The sequence below is a fragment of the Bombina bombina genome, chromosome 6 (assembly GCF_027579735.1).
Source record: "Bombina bombina isolate aBomBom1 chromosome 6, aBomBom1.pri, whole genome shotgun sequence".
Taxonomy (NCBI): domain Eukaryota; kingdom Metazoa; phylum Chordata; class Amphibia; order Anura; family Bombinatoridae; genus Bombina; species Bombina bombina.
In genome coordinates this window covers 271,018,647-271,037,057 of record NC_069504.1, presented here as the reverse complement: position 1 = coordinate 271,037,057, position 18,411 = coordinate 271,018,647, and the positions used below count along the sequence as shown (strand labels likewise).

The following is an 18,411-nucleotide window of genomic DNA, read 5'->3' as shown; positions in this document are numbered from 1 at the left end:
CTGTGTCGTTATCTAATCTGTGGAGAAAGACCATAAAACTAGCAGTCATAAACATTCCTCCCTTGTCCGCTGTCTGCTTCTCCACACTGAAAGCCCAACCCCCCCCCAGCTCGCTTCTCTGCAACGTTCAGCAGGGAAATTAGTAAGCATGGTTTTTTTAGTACCAGAAGTGTACCTCTGCTTCATGCACTTCTCCTCACTGGCATTTGATTAGGAAAAGTACCTGTCGTGACCTGTCTGTGCAAAATATCGGTATGTTTATTTTACAGTGAGCTGAGCTAACACTGATCTCATGTGGTGGACCTTGGAAGTAATTATTACTTCCACGGTACACCACATGGAGATCAGTGTTAGCTACCCCATCATCATTGGGTAGCGGTAGCGTTAATTTCAAGTCAGCCTAGCCAGGAAAATATTACTAAAGTGACCGTGTGGTGGACCGTGGAGGAAGTAATATTTTCCTGGCTAGGCTGACTTGAAATTAACGCTAACGCTACCCAGCAGTACCCAATGATGAACATTTTGGATGGAGCTGTGGCGTCCCAGCCCCTATCTGAAGTTAAGTCAGCTGGCCAGGTCAGCCACCTCCTCTCCAGTTTTTTTAGGCGCCGCTCCACTGATCCCACTGTCTGTCGTCTCCACTGTAGCAGCTCGATGTCATTGGCACTTCTTCTGAGACTTCTGGCCTTGCACACGTGCGTGACTCCCTCCATCTATGTGCGGCTGCTTCTCAACAGAGTCTCAGACAGGAAGGCGGACGGCAGATCTAAAACTTCACGTGACCGCCGCAGAGTAAAAATATATATATATATATATATATATATTTTTTTTTTTACAAATTCAAGCCCAAATATGTAGTCACTGCAAAGGGACAAATGCCGCCCCCCAAAATCTGCCACCCTAGGCACCGGCCTTGTTAGCCTTTGCATTAATACGCCCCTGTATATACTGTATATATACTTACAGATTTAGACATGTATATGTATGTATCTCAATGTTAAAACCCTTTGCCTGTCTTTTTTTCCAACAACTAAGACCTCAGGGGAGATTTAATAAGCAGCGGATGCTGCTTTCTCCTCCCGATGTTTCCGGCTAGAAGACCACTGATCCTTAACTTGTCCGCCACCTTTTAGGTGGCAGACTGCAATCATCCCGATCCGATCAGGATGATTGACACCCCCTGCTAGCGGCCGATTGGCCGCGAATGTGCAGGGGGTGGCATTGCACAAGCATTTCACAAGAAATGGTTGTGCAATGTTATATGCTGACAGCGTATGCTGTCGGCATTTAGCGATGTCAGGCAGAAATGATTCGCTACAGAGGTAAGTTTTTATTTATTTTAAGCTAGTTATATTGTAACTTTAATTTAAAGTTAGGGGGTGTCAGGTTAATAGTTTAGTTTAGTGTGTCGCAATGTGGGTGTTTGGCGGTTTAGGGGTTAATAGGTTTATTTTAGTATTTATGTTAGGGTGCTAGGTTTTTACATAACCTTCTTGTCCCCATAGACATTCCGCAATCGCAGGTGTTAGTTTTTTTCCTAAGACTTTTTCTCCATTGATGTCTATGGGGGAAAACGTGCACGAGCACGTCAAGTCAGGACTTGGCTTTTGTGCAGTATGGAGCTTAAAGCACCATACCGCACAACAAAATAAGGTTATTTGTTAACTTGTAATGTCAGCGCTTTATAAAGTGCGGTACCGCTAAATGTTTAGCGTTATTTATATATATTTAGAGCATAACTTGAAATTAAGGTGCATAATAGAGTGAGTGGGTTAAAATCTTAGTTGTGTCTTGTGTGGCACATTTTGGAGATGTTTGACACCCATAAGTAGTGTATGGGTTTTTTCAGATGTCGTCTGAGCCTTCAGTGAGTCGTAATCTTTTTGCTGCTGGTGGTGTGTGTGTATTTATTTATATATATATATATATATATATATATATATATATATATATATATATATATATATATATATATATATATATAAAATGTGTGTGTCTATATGTGTATAGTGTATTTATGTGTTTATATGTGTATATGTTGAAAAAATTGCGGCTATAGATTTGCTTGACACAGAGTAGCCACAAATCTTCAATTTGTAAAAAATGCAATATCTGTGAAACGCGATCAAGCAAAGCGCACCTGTACATGCAAACATTTTTTTTTATCATCACCTCAAAAAATATACACATAGACAATAACAATTTATGACTTGAAACTCTGTTTCACAATATCCCTGATAAAGACATAGAGGGTGATTACAAGTTTTGGGGTATGGCTATACCGCTGAAAAATTGGCCTTTGCGCACAGAATGGCAGGTCTCCCGTATTACAAGTTGCGGTGCTACGGCTATATCGCTAGTGTTTTAGCTTATACTGCAACTTCCCATTCCACACTCAAAAAATGGCTTTTGAGTGTTGAATTTTCATTGCACCTGTATTACAAGTTGTGCGGTCTGGCTATAACACTAACGTTATAGCCTATATTGCCGTGATCCATTCCGCAATCAGAGACCAGTAGTTATGGATTTTGCAAAACAAAAATGTTTCACAAAAATGTTGCAAAGTACACTAACACCTATAAACTACACTATTAACCCCTAAACCGTCATTCCCCTGCATCGCAAATACTATAATAAACCTATTAACCCCTAATCTGCCGCCCACCCACATAGCCAACACTAAAGTAAAGTATAAACCCCTAAACTGCCGGCACCCCACATCGCAAATACTAAACTAAACCTATTAACCCCTAAACTTCTGGCCCCCCACATCGCGACACACTAAATTAAACTAGTAACCCCTAAACCTAACACCCCCTAACTTTAAATTAAAGTTACAATATAACTACCTTTAAATAAATAAAAAAACTTGTGAAATTAGAAAAACCTAAGCTTAAACTATAAATTAACCTAACATTACTATTTTAAAAAACTAAAATAAACGAAAAATAAAAAACCTAAGTTACAAAATTAAAAAATCCTAACACTACAAAAAAAATTAAAAAAATCTAACATTACAAAACCAAACACTAAAATTATGAAAAATAAAAAAAATCAAGATTACAAAAATAATAATTGAAATTATCCAAAATAATAAATAATACCCCTATAATAAAAGCTACCCCAAAATAAAAACACCCCTTCATCTAACAATAAACTATCAATAGCCCTTAAAAGGGCCTTTTGTACGGCATTGCCCTAAAGCAATCAGCTCTTTTACCTAAAAAAAATTACAAAGTACCCCTTAACAGTAAAACCCCCCACCCAACCAACCCCCTCAAAAAAACCTGTCTAAAAAAACCTAAGCTACCCATTGCCCCTAAAGGAGCATTAGTATGGGTATTCAGCTCTTTAGTCCAGGTGGCAACATCTTCATCCATCGCGGGGGGATCTTCATTCCGGTGGTGCGGAGCTGTGGCGGCGCAGAGCTGAGCAGGACCAGCGGCAACGACATCCAGTGTGGAGCCTCCTCTTCATGAGATTTCCGCCACACACTGAATATTGAATGCAAGGTACCCCTTTTAGATTTGGGGTACCTTGTATTCCTATTGGCTGAAATATTCAAATCAGCCAATAGGATGAGAGCTGCTTAAATCCTATTGGCTGTTCAAATAAACCAATAGGATTTAAGCAACTCTCATCCTATTGGCTGATTTAAAAATGTAAGCCAATAGGAATGCAAGGTACCCCAAATATAAAAGGGGTACCTTGCATTCAATCTTCAGTGTGCGGCGGAGATCGCATGAAGAGGAGCCTCCACGGTGCTGAGGACTGCCGCCGCAGATCCGCTCATCGGGGAAGACTGCTCCTCACCTCCGGAAAGAAGATAGAAGATGGTCCCGCATTGGAAGATGGAGCTGTCTGGAAAAAGACCTTTACCTCCGGACTTCAGGAACTATGAGTACCCATTTCGGGGTTCAGACTTAGGTTTTATTTTTATTTTTTTGGGTGTTTTTTTTTTATTTTTAGATTAGGGAGGTTTAGGGGTTAATAGCTTTATTATAGTAGTTGTGATATGGGAGGCAGCAGTTTAGGGGTAAATAGCTTTAATATAGTAGTTGTGATGTGGGGGCTGGCAATTTAGGGGTTAATAGGTTTATTTAGGTGTTAGCAGTGTCAGGGGGTGGTTTAGGGGTTAATAGCTTTATTTAGTGTTGGCGATGTCAGGTGCGGCGGATTAGGGGTATTTAGACTAGGGTTTTATGTTAGGGTGTTAGGTTTTTACATAACCTTCTTTTCTCCATGGAAATCAAAGGGGATTGCGTTATAGCGATCGCCATTCCGTAATCGCAGGTGTTTTTTTTCTAACACTTTCTCTCCATTGATGTCTATGGGGGAAAACGTGCACAAGCACGTCAAGTCAGGTTTTGGCTTTTGTGCGGTATGAAACTTAAAGGGACAGTCAACACCAGAATTTTGTTTTTTTAAAATAGATAATCCCTTTATTATCCATTCCCCCAGTTTTGCATAACCAACACAGTTATATTTTTACCTCTGTGATTAACTTGTATCTAAGCATCTTCTGACAGCCCCCTGATCACATGACTTTTTATTTATTATCTATTGACTTTGATTTTAGCTAATTAGTGCAGTGTCTGCCAAAAGCCATGGGCAGCACCATGGAAAGTGCGGTAGCGCTAAATTTTTTATTTACGCACCGGGTTTAGCGCACAACTTATATTCTTGGTGATAGAAAGGTAAAAAATAAAATGCTCATGAATATGTTTCAGTTATAAATAGAGACATTTTTACTGTATACTACCATTAGCAAAAATGCTTGTAGTATAAGTTATTACTGTTTCATATGCTATGTGTGATTAGAGGATGAGAATTCATAGAGCAGGGTGGTGTATTGTGTCAGTTTCATACAAACAACTGCTGACTCTTTTAGAATTGGTGTAACGTTTGAAGGCTGGTGCATGGGGCACTCACAGCAAACATGCATATGCACTAGAAGTTTTTATGCTTATAAAAGTATATTTCAAAAATGCTTCCATTTAAAATTTAATTGCACTCATGCCCAAATACATTTTGACATTTCTATCTCTTTCTAATTATATATTATTATAGCTTTTCGCCCCTAAATACAGTAAATTTAGCTTTAAAAACAAAAGCTTATGCTCTTTGTTAAAGGGACAGGAAACCCCAAATTTTTCTTTCATGATTTGGATAGAACATACAATTTTAAACAACTTTTCAATTTACTTCTATGATCAAATTTGCTTACTTTTCTTGTTATCCTTTGCTGAAGGAACAGCATTGCGCTACTGGCAGCTAGCTGAACACACCTGGTTAGCCAATCACAAGAGACATGTGCAGGCACCAATCAGCAGCTAGCTCTCTCTAGTGTAGGATATGTGCGTATTCTTTTTCAACAAGGTATATAAAAAGAACAAATCACATTTGAACATAGAAGTTAATTTAAAAGTGTCTTAAAATGACATGCTCTGTCTGAACCATGCAAGTTTAATTGTGATTTTCCTATCCCTTTAATGAACAATGAATACTTTTATTAAATAATACTAAAAGTGATGTAAAGATGATACCTATAATAATAGAGAGGAAAATATTAGCTGTGTCAAAAGATTGGCTAACACAAAAAGCTTTGCTTGTAGCACATTTTCTGCACCATAATGGGATGATCAAACTCTTTTTGTTATTGTCTAAAAAGATTGAATAACTTATTGATCAGTTTAGAAGATTTTGTGTGTTGGTTATGGACAAATAAGTACAGAAACTGTACTGTAGCCAAAGCAGTTATTTTGGATTTTAAACTAAGATCATTCTTAACTTTATCTGCTTTTCTTTCAGGGTCACGTAGGGATAAAAAGAACTATAAGGTGGTCTTCACTCAAGAGGAATTACGGAAGAGACTTACACCACTGCAATACCATGTCACGCAAGAGAAGGGGACAGAGAGGTAAGATGACATGAAAGACATTCCTAACATTCAGCTATTCTGTTGATCACAACTGATGACATCTATCCAATTGCATTTGGCATAGTCTTGTCCACACTCACAAATGGAAATATTCTAGTGTTCTCCCCAGGGCCTTTTATTGGGCATACCACCCGACTGGCCACCTGGCTAAAATTCAAGCCAATATTTAGCTAAAATTAACTAATATTAAACTTTTTCAACATTTGTTGCACAAATTATTATGATTAAGTCAGTTTATGTTAAATTATGCAATTACTTTGTGCTTTAGATAGCAAGATTTATAAACAACAGAAAATGTTATACTATTCCAAAGTATTATACTGCCCCCACCCGGCTACTATATAAAGTGAACATAATTTAGATAAATCATCTGATTTTATAGACTTTTTTTATCGCACAAATTAATATTTATTGTTTTATTTGAGAAAGTTAGTGGAGATTGGAGAGGTGAAGATTTTAATTTTTTTCACACATATCATCGATTTTTAAAAAAAATGTATTTTTAATGGCTTTTAATAAATATTTTAAGATATGGTTTTGTAAAGCTAAAGGTTTTATTATTCATTTATGGGTATTAAAGAAAAAAAAATATGTATCTCTTTCACTTTGTATTTTTTTGTTGAAACATATCTCTTTTCAGTGAGAGCATGCTAAGGAACATGCACATATTTTGAGCAGATTAAAGGGACATTCTAGTCAGAATTAAACTTTCATGATTCAGATAGGGCATGTCATTTTAAACAATTTTCAAATGTACTTTTATAATCAAATTTGCTTTGTTCTCTTGGTATTCTTTGTTGAAAGCTAAACTTAGGTAGGCTCATATGCTGTTTTCTAAGCCCTTGAAGACCGCCTCTTATCTGAATTGATTTGAGTTTTTCCCAGCTAGAGGACGTTAGTTCACGTGTGCCATATAGATAACATTGTGCTCACACCTGTGGAGTTACTTATGAGAGGGGACTGGTTGGCTAAAATGCAAGTCTGTCAAAAGAACTGAAATAAGGGGCTGTCTTCAGAGACTTAGATACAAGGTAATCCCAAAAGTATAATAATATAACCATGTTGGTTATGCAAAACTGCGGGATGGGTAATAAAGGTATTATCTTTCTTTTTAAACAATAAAAATTCTGGAGTAGACTGTGCCTTTAAGTTTAACGCTGTTAAAAACACTGCCTCCTGAGCCTACCTAAGTATGCTATCGTTGAAATTAATTAAGGAAACCAAAAGAGAAAACCAAGAGAAGGGGGTACGTTTGGTAACAAAAGTAATTTGGACATTTCTAAAAGCTGCACACCCTCTTTGAATCATGAAAGGTTAAATATGAGTTCCATGCTGTGACTAAAGAAACAGTCTGTGAGACCCCTGTTGTTGGATTTTGAATACCAACCTTCTTTTTTGCGAGAACTCCCACAATTACACAGAAATCTGTCAATGAGCCAGGATGGACAATTAAGCCCAGAATACTAGTGGATAGCTATCAATAATGCAGGCCCATAAGTGTGTATAAATAAATATATAGCTAATCTATTTCACATGAAGAATGCTTGTGAATATTCTGTTCCCTGTAGATAAAACAACAACAGTTAACAGAATGAAATAAAATGCTTATAAAAAGTAGTTTATTAACCCTTTAAGGACAAGACCATTTTTTCAATTGTCTTACCCTTAAGGACCAGGGCTATTTTTACATTTTTGCAGTGTTTGTGTTTAACTGTAATTTCTCCAACATTGGTGTGTCCGGTCCACGGCGTCATCCTTACTTGTGGAAATATCTCTTCCCCAACAGGAAATGGCAAAGAGTCCCAGCAAAGCTGGCCATATAGTCCCTCCTAGGCTCCGCCCACCCCAGTCATTCTCTTTGCCGTTGCACAGGCAACATCTCCACGGAGATGGTTAAGAGTTTTTTGGTGTTTAAATGTAGTTTTTTATTCTTCTATCAAGTGTTTGTTATTTTAAAATAGTGCTGGTATGTACTATTTACTCTGAAACAGAAAAAGATGAAGAATTCTGTTTGTGAGAGGAAGATGATTTTAGCAGACAGTAACTAAAATCGATTGCTGTTTCCACATAGGACTGTTGAGATGAAGTAACTTCAGTTGGGGGAAACAGTTAGCAGACTTTTCTGCTTAAGGTATGACTAGCCATATTTCTAACAAGACCATGTAATGCTGGAAGGCTGTCATTTCCCCTCATGGGGACCGGTAAGCCATTTTCTTAGTCAAGCAAACAGAATAAAGGGCTTAATATGGGCTATAAAACTGGTAGACACTTTTATGGGCTAAATCGATTGCTTTATTTGGGCATTTTATACATGTTTATGCTGATAATTCTCATTTATAAACTTGGGGAACGTTTTTTAATGGCAGGCACTATGTTAGACACCTTTTCCAGTCAGGGAGGGCCTTCCCAGTTGTAGGCTGAGCCTCATTTTCGCGCCATTGTTTTTGAGAGCAAGACATGCAGATGCATGTGTGAGGATCTGAAAGTAGCTGGAAAAGTTTCTAGAAGGCGTCACTTGGTATCGTATTCCCCTCTGGGCTTGGTTAGGTCACAGCAAAGGCTATAGCTGGGACTGTATAGGGGTTAAATTTGTAAACAGCTCCGGTTCCGTTATTTTAAGGGTTAAAGCTCTGAAAATTGGTGTGCAATACTCTTAATGCTTTAAGACACTTTGGTGAAATTTTGGTAATTTTTGAACAATTCCTTCATACTTTTTCACATATTCAGTAATAAAGTGTTTTCTGTTTAAAATTTAAAGAGACAGTAACGGTTTTGTTTTAAATCTTTTTTTGTGCTTTATTGACAAGTTTAAGCCTGTTTAACATGTCTGTGCCTTCGGATAAGCTATGTTCTATATGTATGAAAGCCAATGTGTCTCCCCATTTAAATTTGTGTGATAATTGTGCCATAGCGTCCAAACAAAGTAAGGACAGTACTGCCACAGATAATGAAATTGCCCAAGATGATTTCTCAGATGAGGGGAGTAAACATGATACTACATCATCTCCTACTGTGTCTATACCAGTTTTGCCCACGCAGGAGGCCCCTAGTACATCTAGCGCGCCAATGTTTATTACCATGCAACAATTGACGGCTGTAATGGATAACTCCATAGCAAATATTTTATCCAAAATGCCTACATATCAGAGAAAGCGCGATTGCTCTGTTTTAAACACTGAAGAGCAGGAGGGCGCTGATGATAATTGTTCTGTCATACCCTCACACCAATCTGAAGTGGCCATGAGGGAGGTTTTGTCAGATGGGGAAATTTCAGATTCAGGAAAAATTTCTCAACAAGCTGAACCTGATGTTGTGACATTTAAATTTAAATTAGAACATCTCCGCGCACTGCTTAAGGAGGTGTTATCTACTCTGGATGATTGTGACAACTTGGTCATTCCAGAGAAATTATGCAAGATGGACAAGTTCCTAGAGGTTCCGGTGCACCCCGACGCTTTTCCTATACCCAAGCGGGTGGCGGACATAGTGAATAAGGAGTGGGAAAAGCCCAGCATACCTTTTGTTCCCCCCCCTATATTTAAGAAATTATTTCCTATGGTCGACCCCAGAAAGGACTTATGACAGACAGTCCCTAAGGTCGAGGGGGCAGTTTCTACTCTAAACAAGCGCACTACTATTCCTATCGAGGATAGTTGTGCTTTCAAAGATCCTATGGATAAAAAATTGGAGGGTTTGCTTAAAAAGATTTTTGTACAGCAAGGTTACCTTCTACAACCCATTTCGTGCATTGTTCCTGTCACTACAGCATCGTGGTTCTGGTTCGAGGAACTAGAAAAGTCGCTCAGTAGGGAGACTCCATATGAGGAGGTTATGGACAGAGTTCACGCACTTAAGTTGGCTAACTCTTTCATTTTAGATGCCGCTTTGCAATTAGCTAGATTAGCGGCGAAAAATTCAGGGTTTGCAATCGTGGCGCGCAGAGCGCTTTGGCTAAAGTCTTGGTCAGCGGATGTGTCATCCAAGACAAAATTGCTTAACATCCCTTTCAAAGGTAAAACTCTATTTGGACCAGAATTGAAAGAGATTATCTCAGACATCACTGGGGGAAAGGGCCACGCCCTTCCACAAGATAGGCCTTTCAAGGCCAAGAATAAGTCTAATTTTTGTTCCTTTCGCAATTTCAGGAACGGACCGGCCTCTAATTCTGCATCCTCTAAGCAAGAGGGTAATGCCTCACAACCCAAACCAGCCTGGAAACCGATGCAAGGCTGGAACAAGGGTAAGCAGGCCAAGAAGCCTGCTGCTGCTAACAAAACAGCATGAAGGAGTAGCCCCCGATCCGGGACCGGATCTAGTAGGGGGCAGACTCTCTCTCTTTGCTCAGGCTTGGGCAAGAGATGTTCAGGATACCTGGGCACTAGAAATAGTTTCTCAGGGTTATCTTCTGGAATTCAGGGAACTACCCCCAAGGGGAAGGTTCCACATGTCTCACTCTTCCTTAAACCAAATAAAGAGACAGGCGTTCTTACATTGTGTAGAAGACCTGTTAAAGATGGGAGTGATGCACCCAGTTCCACTAAAGGAACAAGGAATGGGATTTTATTCAAATCTGTTCGTAGTTCCCAAAAAAGAGGGAACTTTCAGACCAATTTTGGACTTGAAGATCCTAAACAAATTTCTCAGGGTACCATCGTTCAAGATGGAAACCATTCGAACGATTCTACCCACTATCCAGGAAGGTCATTTTATGACTACCGTGGATCTAAAGGATGCATACCTACATATTCCTATCCACAAAGAACATCATCAGTTCCTAAGGTTTGCCTTTCTGGACAAACATTACCAGTTTGTGGCCCTCCCATTCGGGTTAGCCACTGCTCCAAGGATTTTCACAAAGGTACTAGGGTCCCTTCTAGCGGTTCTAAGACCGAGGGGCATTGCAGTAGTACCTTACTTGGACGACATTCTAATACAAGCGTCGTCCCTGTCAAAAGCAAAGGCTCATACAGACATCGTTCTGGCCTTTCTCCGATCACACGGATGGAAGGTGAACATAGAAAAAAGTTCTCTGTCTCCGTCAACAAGAGTTCCCTTCTTGGGAACAATAATAGATTCCTTAGAAATGAGGATTTTTCTGACAGAGGTCAGAAAGTCAAAACTTCTAAGCGCTTGTCAAGTTCTTCATTCTGTTCCACGTCCTTCCATAGCGCAGTGCATGGAAGTAGTAGGGTTGATGGTTGCAGCAATGGACATAGTTCCTTTTGCACGAATTCATCTAAGACCATTACAACTGTGCATGCTCAAACAGTGGAATGGGGACTATACAGACTTGTCTCCAATGATTCAAGTAGATCAGAATACCAGAGATTCACTCCGTTGGTGGCTGACCCTGGACAATCTATCCCAGGGAATGAGCTTCCGCAGACCAGAGTGGGTCATTGTCATGACCGACGCCAGTCTAGTGGGCTGGGGTGCGGTCTGGGAATCCCTGAAAGCTCAGGGACTATGGTCTCGGGAAGAGTCTCTTCTCCCGATAAACATTCTGGAACTAAGAGCGATCTTCAATGCTCTCAGGGCTTGGCCTCAGCTAGCAAAGGCCAGATTCATAAGATTCCAATCAGACAACATGACGACTGTTGCGTATATCAATCATCAGGGGGGAACAAGGAGTTCCCTGGCGATAAAAGAAGTGACCAAAATAATTCAATGGGCGGAGGATCACTCCTGCCACCTATCTGCGATCCACATCCCAGGTGTGGAAAACTGGGAAGCGGATTATCTGAGTTGTCAGACATTCCATCCGGGGGAGTGGGAACTCCACCCGGAGATCTTTGCCCAACTAACTCAATTATGGGGCATTCCAGACATGGATCTGATGGCGTCTCGTCAGAACTTCAAGGTTCCTTGCTACGGGTCCAGATCCAGGGATCCCAAGGCGACTCTAGTAGATGCACTAGTAGCACCTTGGACCTTGAACCTAGCTTATGTATTTCCACCATTTCCTCTCATTCCCAGGCTGGTAGCCAGGATCAAACAGGAGAGGGCCTCGGTGATCTTGATAGCTCCTGCGTGGCCACGCAGGACTTGGTATGCAGACCTGGTGAATATGTCATCGGTTCCACCATGGAAGCTACCTTTGAGACAGGACCTTCTTGTTCAGGGTCCATTCGAACATCCAAATCTGGTCTCCCTCCAGCTGACGGCTTGGAGTTTGAACGCTTGATTCCATCAAAGCGTGGGTTTTCAGATTCTGTGATAGATACTCTGGTTCAGGCCAGAAAACTGGTAACTAGAAAGATTTACCATAAAATATGGAAAAGATATATCTGTTGGTGTGAATCCAAAGGATTCCCATGGAATAAGATAAAAATTCCTAAGATTCTCTCCTTTCTACAAGAAGGTTTGGAGAAAGGTTTATCTGCAAGTTCTCTAAAGAGACAGATCTCTGCTTTATCTGTCTTACTACACAAAAGACTGGCAGCTGTGCCAGATGTTCAAGCATTTGTTCAGGCTCTGGTTAGGATCAAGCCTGTTTACAGACCTTTAACTCCTCCCTGGAGTCTAAATCTAGTTCTTTCAGTTCTTCAAGGGGTTCCGTTTGAACCTTTACATTCCATAGATATTAAGTTACTATCTTGGAAAGTTTTGTTTTTGGTTGCTATTTCTTCTGCTAGAAGAGTTTCAGAGTTATCTGCTCTGCAGTGTTCTCCGCCCTATCTGGTGTTCCATGCAGATAAGGTGGTTTTGCGTACTAAGCCTGGTTTTCTTCCAAAGGTTCTTTCTAACAAGAATATTAACCAGGAGATAGTTGTACCTTCTTTATGTCCGAATCCAGTTTCAAAGAAGGAACGTCTGTTACACAATTTGGACGTAGTCCGTGCTCTAAAATTCTATTTAGAGGCTACAAAAGATTTCAGACAAACATCTTCTTTGTTTGTTGTCTATTCTGGTAAAAGGAGAGGTCAAAAGGCGACTTCTACCTCTCTTTCCTTTTGGCTTAAAAGCATCATCCGATTGGCTTATGAGACTGCCGGACGGCAGCCTCCTGAAAGAATCACAGCTCACTCCACTAGGGCTGTGGCTTCCACATGGGCCTTCAAGAACGAGGCTTCTGTTGACCAGATATGTAAGGCAGCGACTTGGTCTTCACTGCACACTTTTGCCAAATTTTACAAATTTGATACTTTTGCTTCTTCGGAGGCTATTTTTGAGAGAAAGGTTTTGCAAGCCGTGGTGCCTTCCGTTTAGGTAACCTGATTTGCTCCCTCCCTTCATCCGTGTCCTAAAGCTTTGGTATTGGTTCCCACAAGTAAGGATGACGCCGTGGACCGGACACACCAATGTTGGAGAAAACAGAATTTATGCTTACCTGATAAATTACTTTCTCCAACGGTGTGTCCGGTCCACGGCCCGCCCTGGTTTTTTAATCAGGTCTGATGAATTATTTTCTCTAACTACAGTCACCACGGTACCATATGGTTTCTCCTATATATTTCCTCCTGTCCGTCGGTCGAATGACTGGGGTGGGCGGAGCCTAGGAGGGACTATATGGCCAGCTTTGCTGGGACTCTTTGCCATTTCCTGTTGGGGAAGAGATATTCCCACAAGTAAGGATGACGCCGTGGACCGGACACACCGTTGGAGAAAGTAATTTATCAGGTAAGCATAAATTCTGTTTTTCCTCTTACTCATTTACTGTACCCACACATATTATATAACGTTTGTCTCGCCATTAAATGGACTTTCTAAAGATACCATTATTTTCATAATATCTTATAATTTATTATAATTTTTTTTATAAAATATGATGAAAAAATTTAAAAAAAACACACTTTTTGTAACTTTGACCCCAAAATCTGTTACATATCTACAACCACCAAAAAACAACCATGCTAAATAGTTTCTAAATTTTGTCCTGAGTTTAGAAATAACCAATGTAGCACTTTGCTATTTCCAAACCATTTTTTCCTCCAAAATTAGCGATAGTTACATTGGAACACTGATATCTGTCAGGAATCCCTGAATATCCCTTGACATGAATATATTTTTTTTTAGTAGACAACCCAAAGTATTGATCTAGGCCCATTTTGGTATATTTCATGCCACCTTTTCACCGCCAAATGCGATCAAATAAAAAAAATGCTCACTTTTCACAAACTTTTTCACAAACTTTAGCTTTCTCACTGAAATTATTTACAAACAGTTTGTGCAATTATGGCACAAATGGCTGTAAATGCTTCTCTGGGATCCCCTTTGTTCAGAAATAGCAGACATATATGGCTCTGGCATTACTTTTTGGTAATTAGAAAGCAGCTAACTGCTGCGCACCACACGTGTACTATGCCCAGCAGTGAAGGGGTTAATTAGGGAGCTTGTAGGGTTAATTTTAGCTTTAGTGTAGTGTAGTAGGCAACCCAAAGTATTGATCTAGGCCCATTTTGGCATATTTCATGCCACCATTTCACTGCCAAATGCGATCAAATAAAAAAAATGCTCACTTTTTCACAAACTTTAGGTTTCACACTGAAATTATTTACAAACAGCTTGTGCAATTATGGCACACATGGTTGTAAATGTTTCTCTGGGATCCCCTTTGTTCAGAAATAGTAGACATATTTGGCTTTGGCATTGCTTTTTGGTAATTAGAAGGCTGCTAAATGCCGCTGCGCACCACACTTGTATTATGCCCAGCAGTGAAGGGGTTAATTAGGTAGCTTGTAGGGTTAATTTTAGCTTTAGTGTAGAGATCAGCCTCCTACCTGACACATCCCATCCCCTGATCCCTCCCTGACCATTCTCAAATACCTCTCTTCCCTCCCCCACCCCACAATTGTACCCGCCATCTTAAGTACTGGCAGAAAGTCTGCCAGTACTAAAATAAAGTTTTTTTTTTTATTAAAAAAAAAATACCTATTCTGATGTGTAGGATCCCCCCTTAGCCCCCAACCTCCCTGATCCCCCCACCTCCCTGATCCCCCCCAAACAGCTCTTTAACCCTCCCCCTCAACCTTATTGTCTACCATCACTGTGCATACAAATTTAAAAATATTTTTTATTATTTATTTTTCTATAGTGTAGCTTCCCTCCCCCTCAATATTGAAAAATTCTGTGGGAATACACAAGAAAGAAGGGCGCCTCCTAGTGTAATAAAGTTTACACAATATACAATCCAACCAAATATAAGACAGGTACTCACAATGGGGGCAGCACCCACTCATGCTTAGTATCACCTACTGGGATCTCTCAGTGTCCCAGCTCACTGGTCCTTGGAATCGGCACACCTCTGTTCTAGGCGTCTCCTCAAGGAAGGATACTCAGGCTCTCAGTCAAGTGATGATATAAAATACACTTGTATTTAAAATGTAATATAAAACCACAGTGCATTATTTAATACCCCATTGCTATTTGCCTCTTGCCTTTTTCTATGTCAGAGGGCTATGCTGTTTGCATTTTTTTCCCATTCCTGAAACTGTCATATAAGGAAATTGATAATTTTGCTTTATATGATGGTTTTTCTTTTACATTTTGCAAGATGTCTCAATCTGATCCTGTCTCAGAAGTATCTGTTGGAACTTTGCTGCCTGACATCGGTTCTACCAAAGCTAAGTGCATTTGTTGTAAGATTGTGGAAATTATATCTCCGAATGTCATTTGTAATAGTTGTCATGATAAACTTTTACATGCAGATAATGTGTCCATCAGTAATAGTACATTGCCGGTTGCAGTTCCTTCAACTTCTAATGTACATGATATACCTATGAATTTTAAAGAGTTTGTTTCTGATTCTATTCAGAAGGCTTTGTCTGCATTTCCGCCTTCTAATAAACGTAAAAGGTCTTTTAAAACTTCTCATAAAGTTGTTGAATTTCAAATGACCGACAATATAATGATTTCTCTTGTTAAGTGTATCCAGTCCACGGATCATCCATTACTTATGGGATATTAACTCCTCCCCAACAGGAAGTGCAAGAGGATTCACCCAGCAGAGCTGCTATATAGCTCCTCCCCTAACTGCCATTACCAGTCATTCTCTTGCACCCAACGAATAGATAGGATGTGTGAGAGGACTGTGGTGATTATACTTAGTTTCATACCTTCAATCAAAAGTTTGTTATTTTATAATAGCACCGGAGTGTGTTATTCCTTCTCTGGTAGAATTTGAAGAAGAATCTACCTGAGTTTTTCTATGATTTTAGCCGGAGTAGTTAAGATCATATTGCTGTTTCTCGGCCATCTGAGGAGAGGTAAACTTCAGATCAGGGGACAGCGGGCAGATTAATCTGCAAAGAGGTATGTAGCAGCTTATTATTTTCTGACAATGGAATTGATGAGAAAATTCTGCCATACCGATATAATGTAAACTCAGCCTTAAATGCAGTAGCAGCAACTGGTATCAGGCTGTCATGTATGTATATTTTACACTTCAGTATTCTGGGGAATGGCACTTCACTGGAATTATACTGTATGCATAAAACTTTAGCCTAATTTGCAGGGACTAGCAACAGGCTTTTTAATAACACTCAATTTATTAATGTTAAACGTTTTTTGCTGGCATGTAAAATCGTTTAATTTTCTGAGGTACTGGGTGAAAAAATGTTTTGGGCACTATTTTTTTCCACTTGGCAGTCGTTTTATTTAATTTATGACAGTTTACTGATCTCTCTCACTGTTATGTGTGAGGGGGAGGGACCTTTTTTGGTGCTTTTGCTACGCATCAAAAAATTCAGTCAGAAGTTTATTGTCTTCCCTGCATGATCCGGTTCATCTCTACAGAACTCAGGGGTCTTCAAAACTTGTTTTGAGGGAGGTAATCACAGCAGAGCTGTGAGATTGTAGTTGACTGTGATAAAAAAAAAACACGTTTATTTCTGTATTTTTTTTTTATTTTTTTTTTCTGCTATCAGGGTTAGTTATCCTTTGCTAATGGGGGCAATCCTTTGCTAAAATTGTGTTTTTTACAAAGATTTGATGCTATAACTTTTCAGTTTATTAATTTTCAACTGTCATAACTTTTTCTGTGCTTCTTATAGGCACAGTACGTTTTCATATTATAGTAAATTACTTGAAAAGTATTTCCAAGTTGCTAGTTTATTTGCTAGTGTGTTAAACATGTCTGATTCAGAGGAAGATATCTGTGCTATATGTGCTAAAGCCAAAGTGGAGCCCAATAGAAATTTATGTACTAACTGTATTGATGCTACTTTAAATAAAAGTCAATCTGTACAAATTGAACATATTTCACCAAACAACGAGGGGAGAGTTATGCCGACTAACTCGCCTCACGTGTCAGTACCTGCATCTCCCGCTCGGGAGGTGCGTGATATTGTAGCGCCGAGTACATCTGGGCGGCCATTACAAATCACATTACAGGATATGGCTACTGTTATGACTGAAGTTTTGGCTAAATTACCAGAACTAAGAGGTAAGCGTGATCACTCTGGGGTGAGAACAGAGTGCGCTGATAATATTAGGGCCATGTCAGACACTGCGTCACAATTTGCAGAACATGAGGACGGAGAGCTTCATTCTGCGGGTGACGGTTCTGATCCAAACAAACTGGATTCAGATATTTCAAATTTTAAATTTAAGCTGGAAAACCTCCATGTATTACTAGGGGAGGTGTTAGCGGCTCTGAATGATTGTAACACAGTTGCAATACCAGAGAAAATGTGTAGGTTGGATAAATATTTTGCGGTACCGGCGAGTACTGACGTTTTTCCTATACCTAAGAGACTTACTGAAATTGTTACTAAGGAGTGGGATAGACCCGGTGTGCCGTTCTCACCCCCTCCGATATTTAGAAAGATGTTTCCAATAGACGCCACCACACGGGACTTATGGCAAACGGTCCCTAAGGTGGAGGGAGCAGTTTCTACTTTAGCTAAGCGTACCACTATCCCGGTGGAGGATAGCTGTGCCTTTTCAGATCCAATGGATAAAAAGTTAGAGGGTTACCTTAAGAAAATGTTTGTTCAACAAGGTTTTATATTGCAACCTCTTGCATGCATTGCGCCTGTCACGGCTGCAGCAGCATTTTGGTTTGAGTCTCTGGAAGAGACACTTGAATCAGCTCCATTAGATGAGATTACACTCAAGCTTAAAGCCCTTAAGTTAGCTAACTCATTTATTTCAGATGCCGTAGTACATTTAACTAAACTTACGGCTAAGAATTCCGGATTCGCCATTCAGGCACGCAGAGCACTGTGGCTAAAATCCTGGTCAGCTGACGTTACTTCTAAATCTAAATTGCTTAATATACCTTTCAAAGGGCAGACCTTATTCGGGCCCGGGTTGAAAGAAATTATCGCTGACATTACAGGAGGTAAAGGCCATGCCCTGCCTCAAGACAGAGCCAAACCTAAGGCTAGACAGTCTAATTTTCGTTCCTTTCGTAATTTCAAAGCAGGAGCAGCATCAACTTCCTCTGCACCAAAACAGGAAGGAGCTGTTGCTCGCTACAGACGAGGCTGGAGACCTAACCAGTCCTGGAACAAGGGCAAGCAGGCCAG

The 18,411-nt window shown here is 39.9% G+C and overlaps 1 protein-coding gene across 11 annotated transcripts in view; it reads left to right on the top strand.

Moving 5' to 3' along the window:
- MSRB3 (methionine sulfoxide reductase B3) overlaps positions 1-18,411 on the top strand; it is a 657,280-nt gene that overhangs the window by 278,646 nt on the left and 360,223 nt on the right. For all 11 annotated transcript variants that reach the window (XM_053716846.1, XM_053716851.1, XM_053716845.1 and 8 more), the window contains one exon: positions 5,812-5,920. In XM_053716846.1, the coding sequence (XP_053572821.1) occupies positions 5,812-5,920 (109 nt within the window). The remainder of the gene's footprint in view (positions 1-5,811; positions 5,921-18,411) is intronic.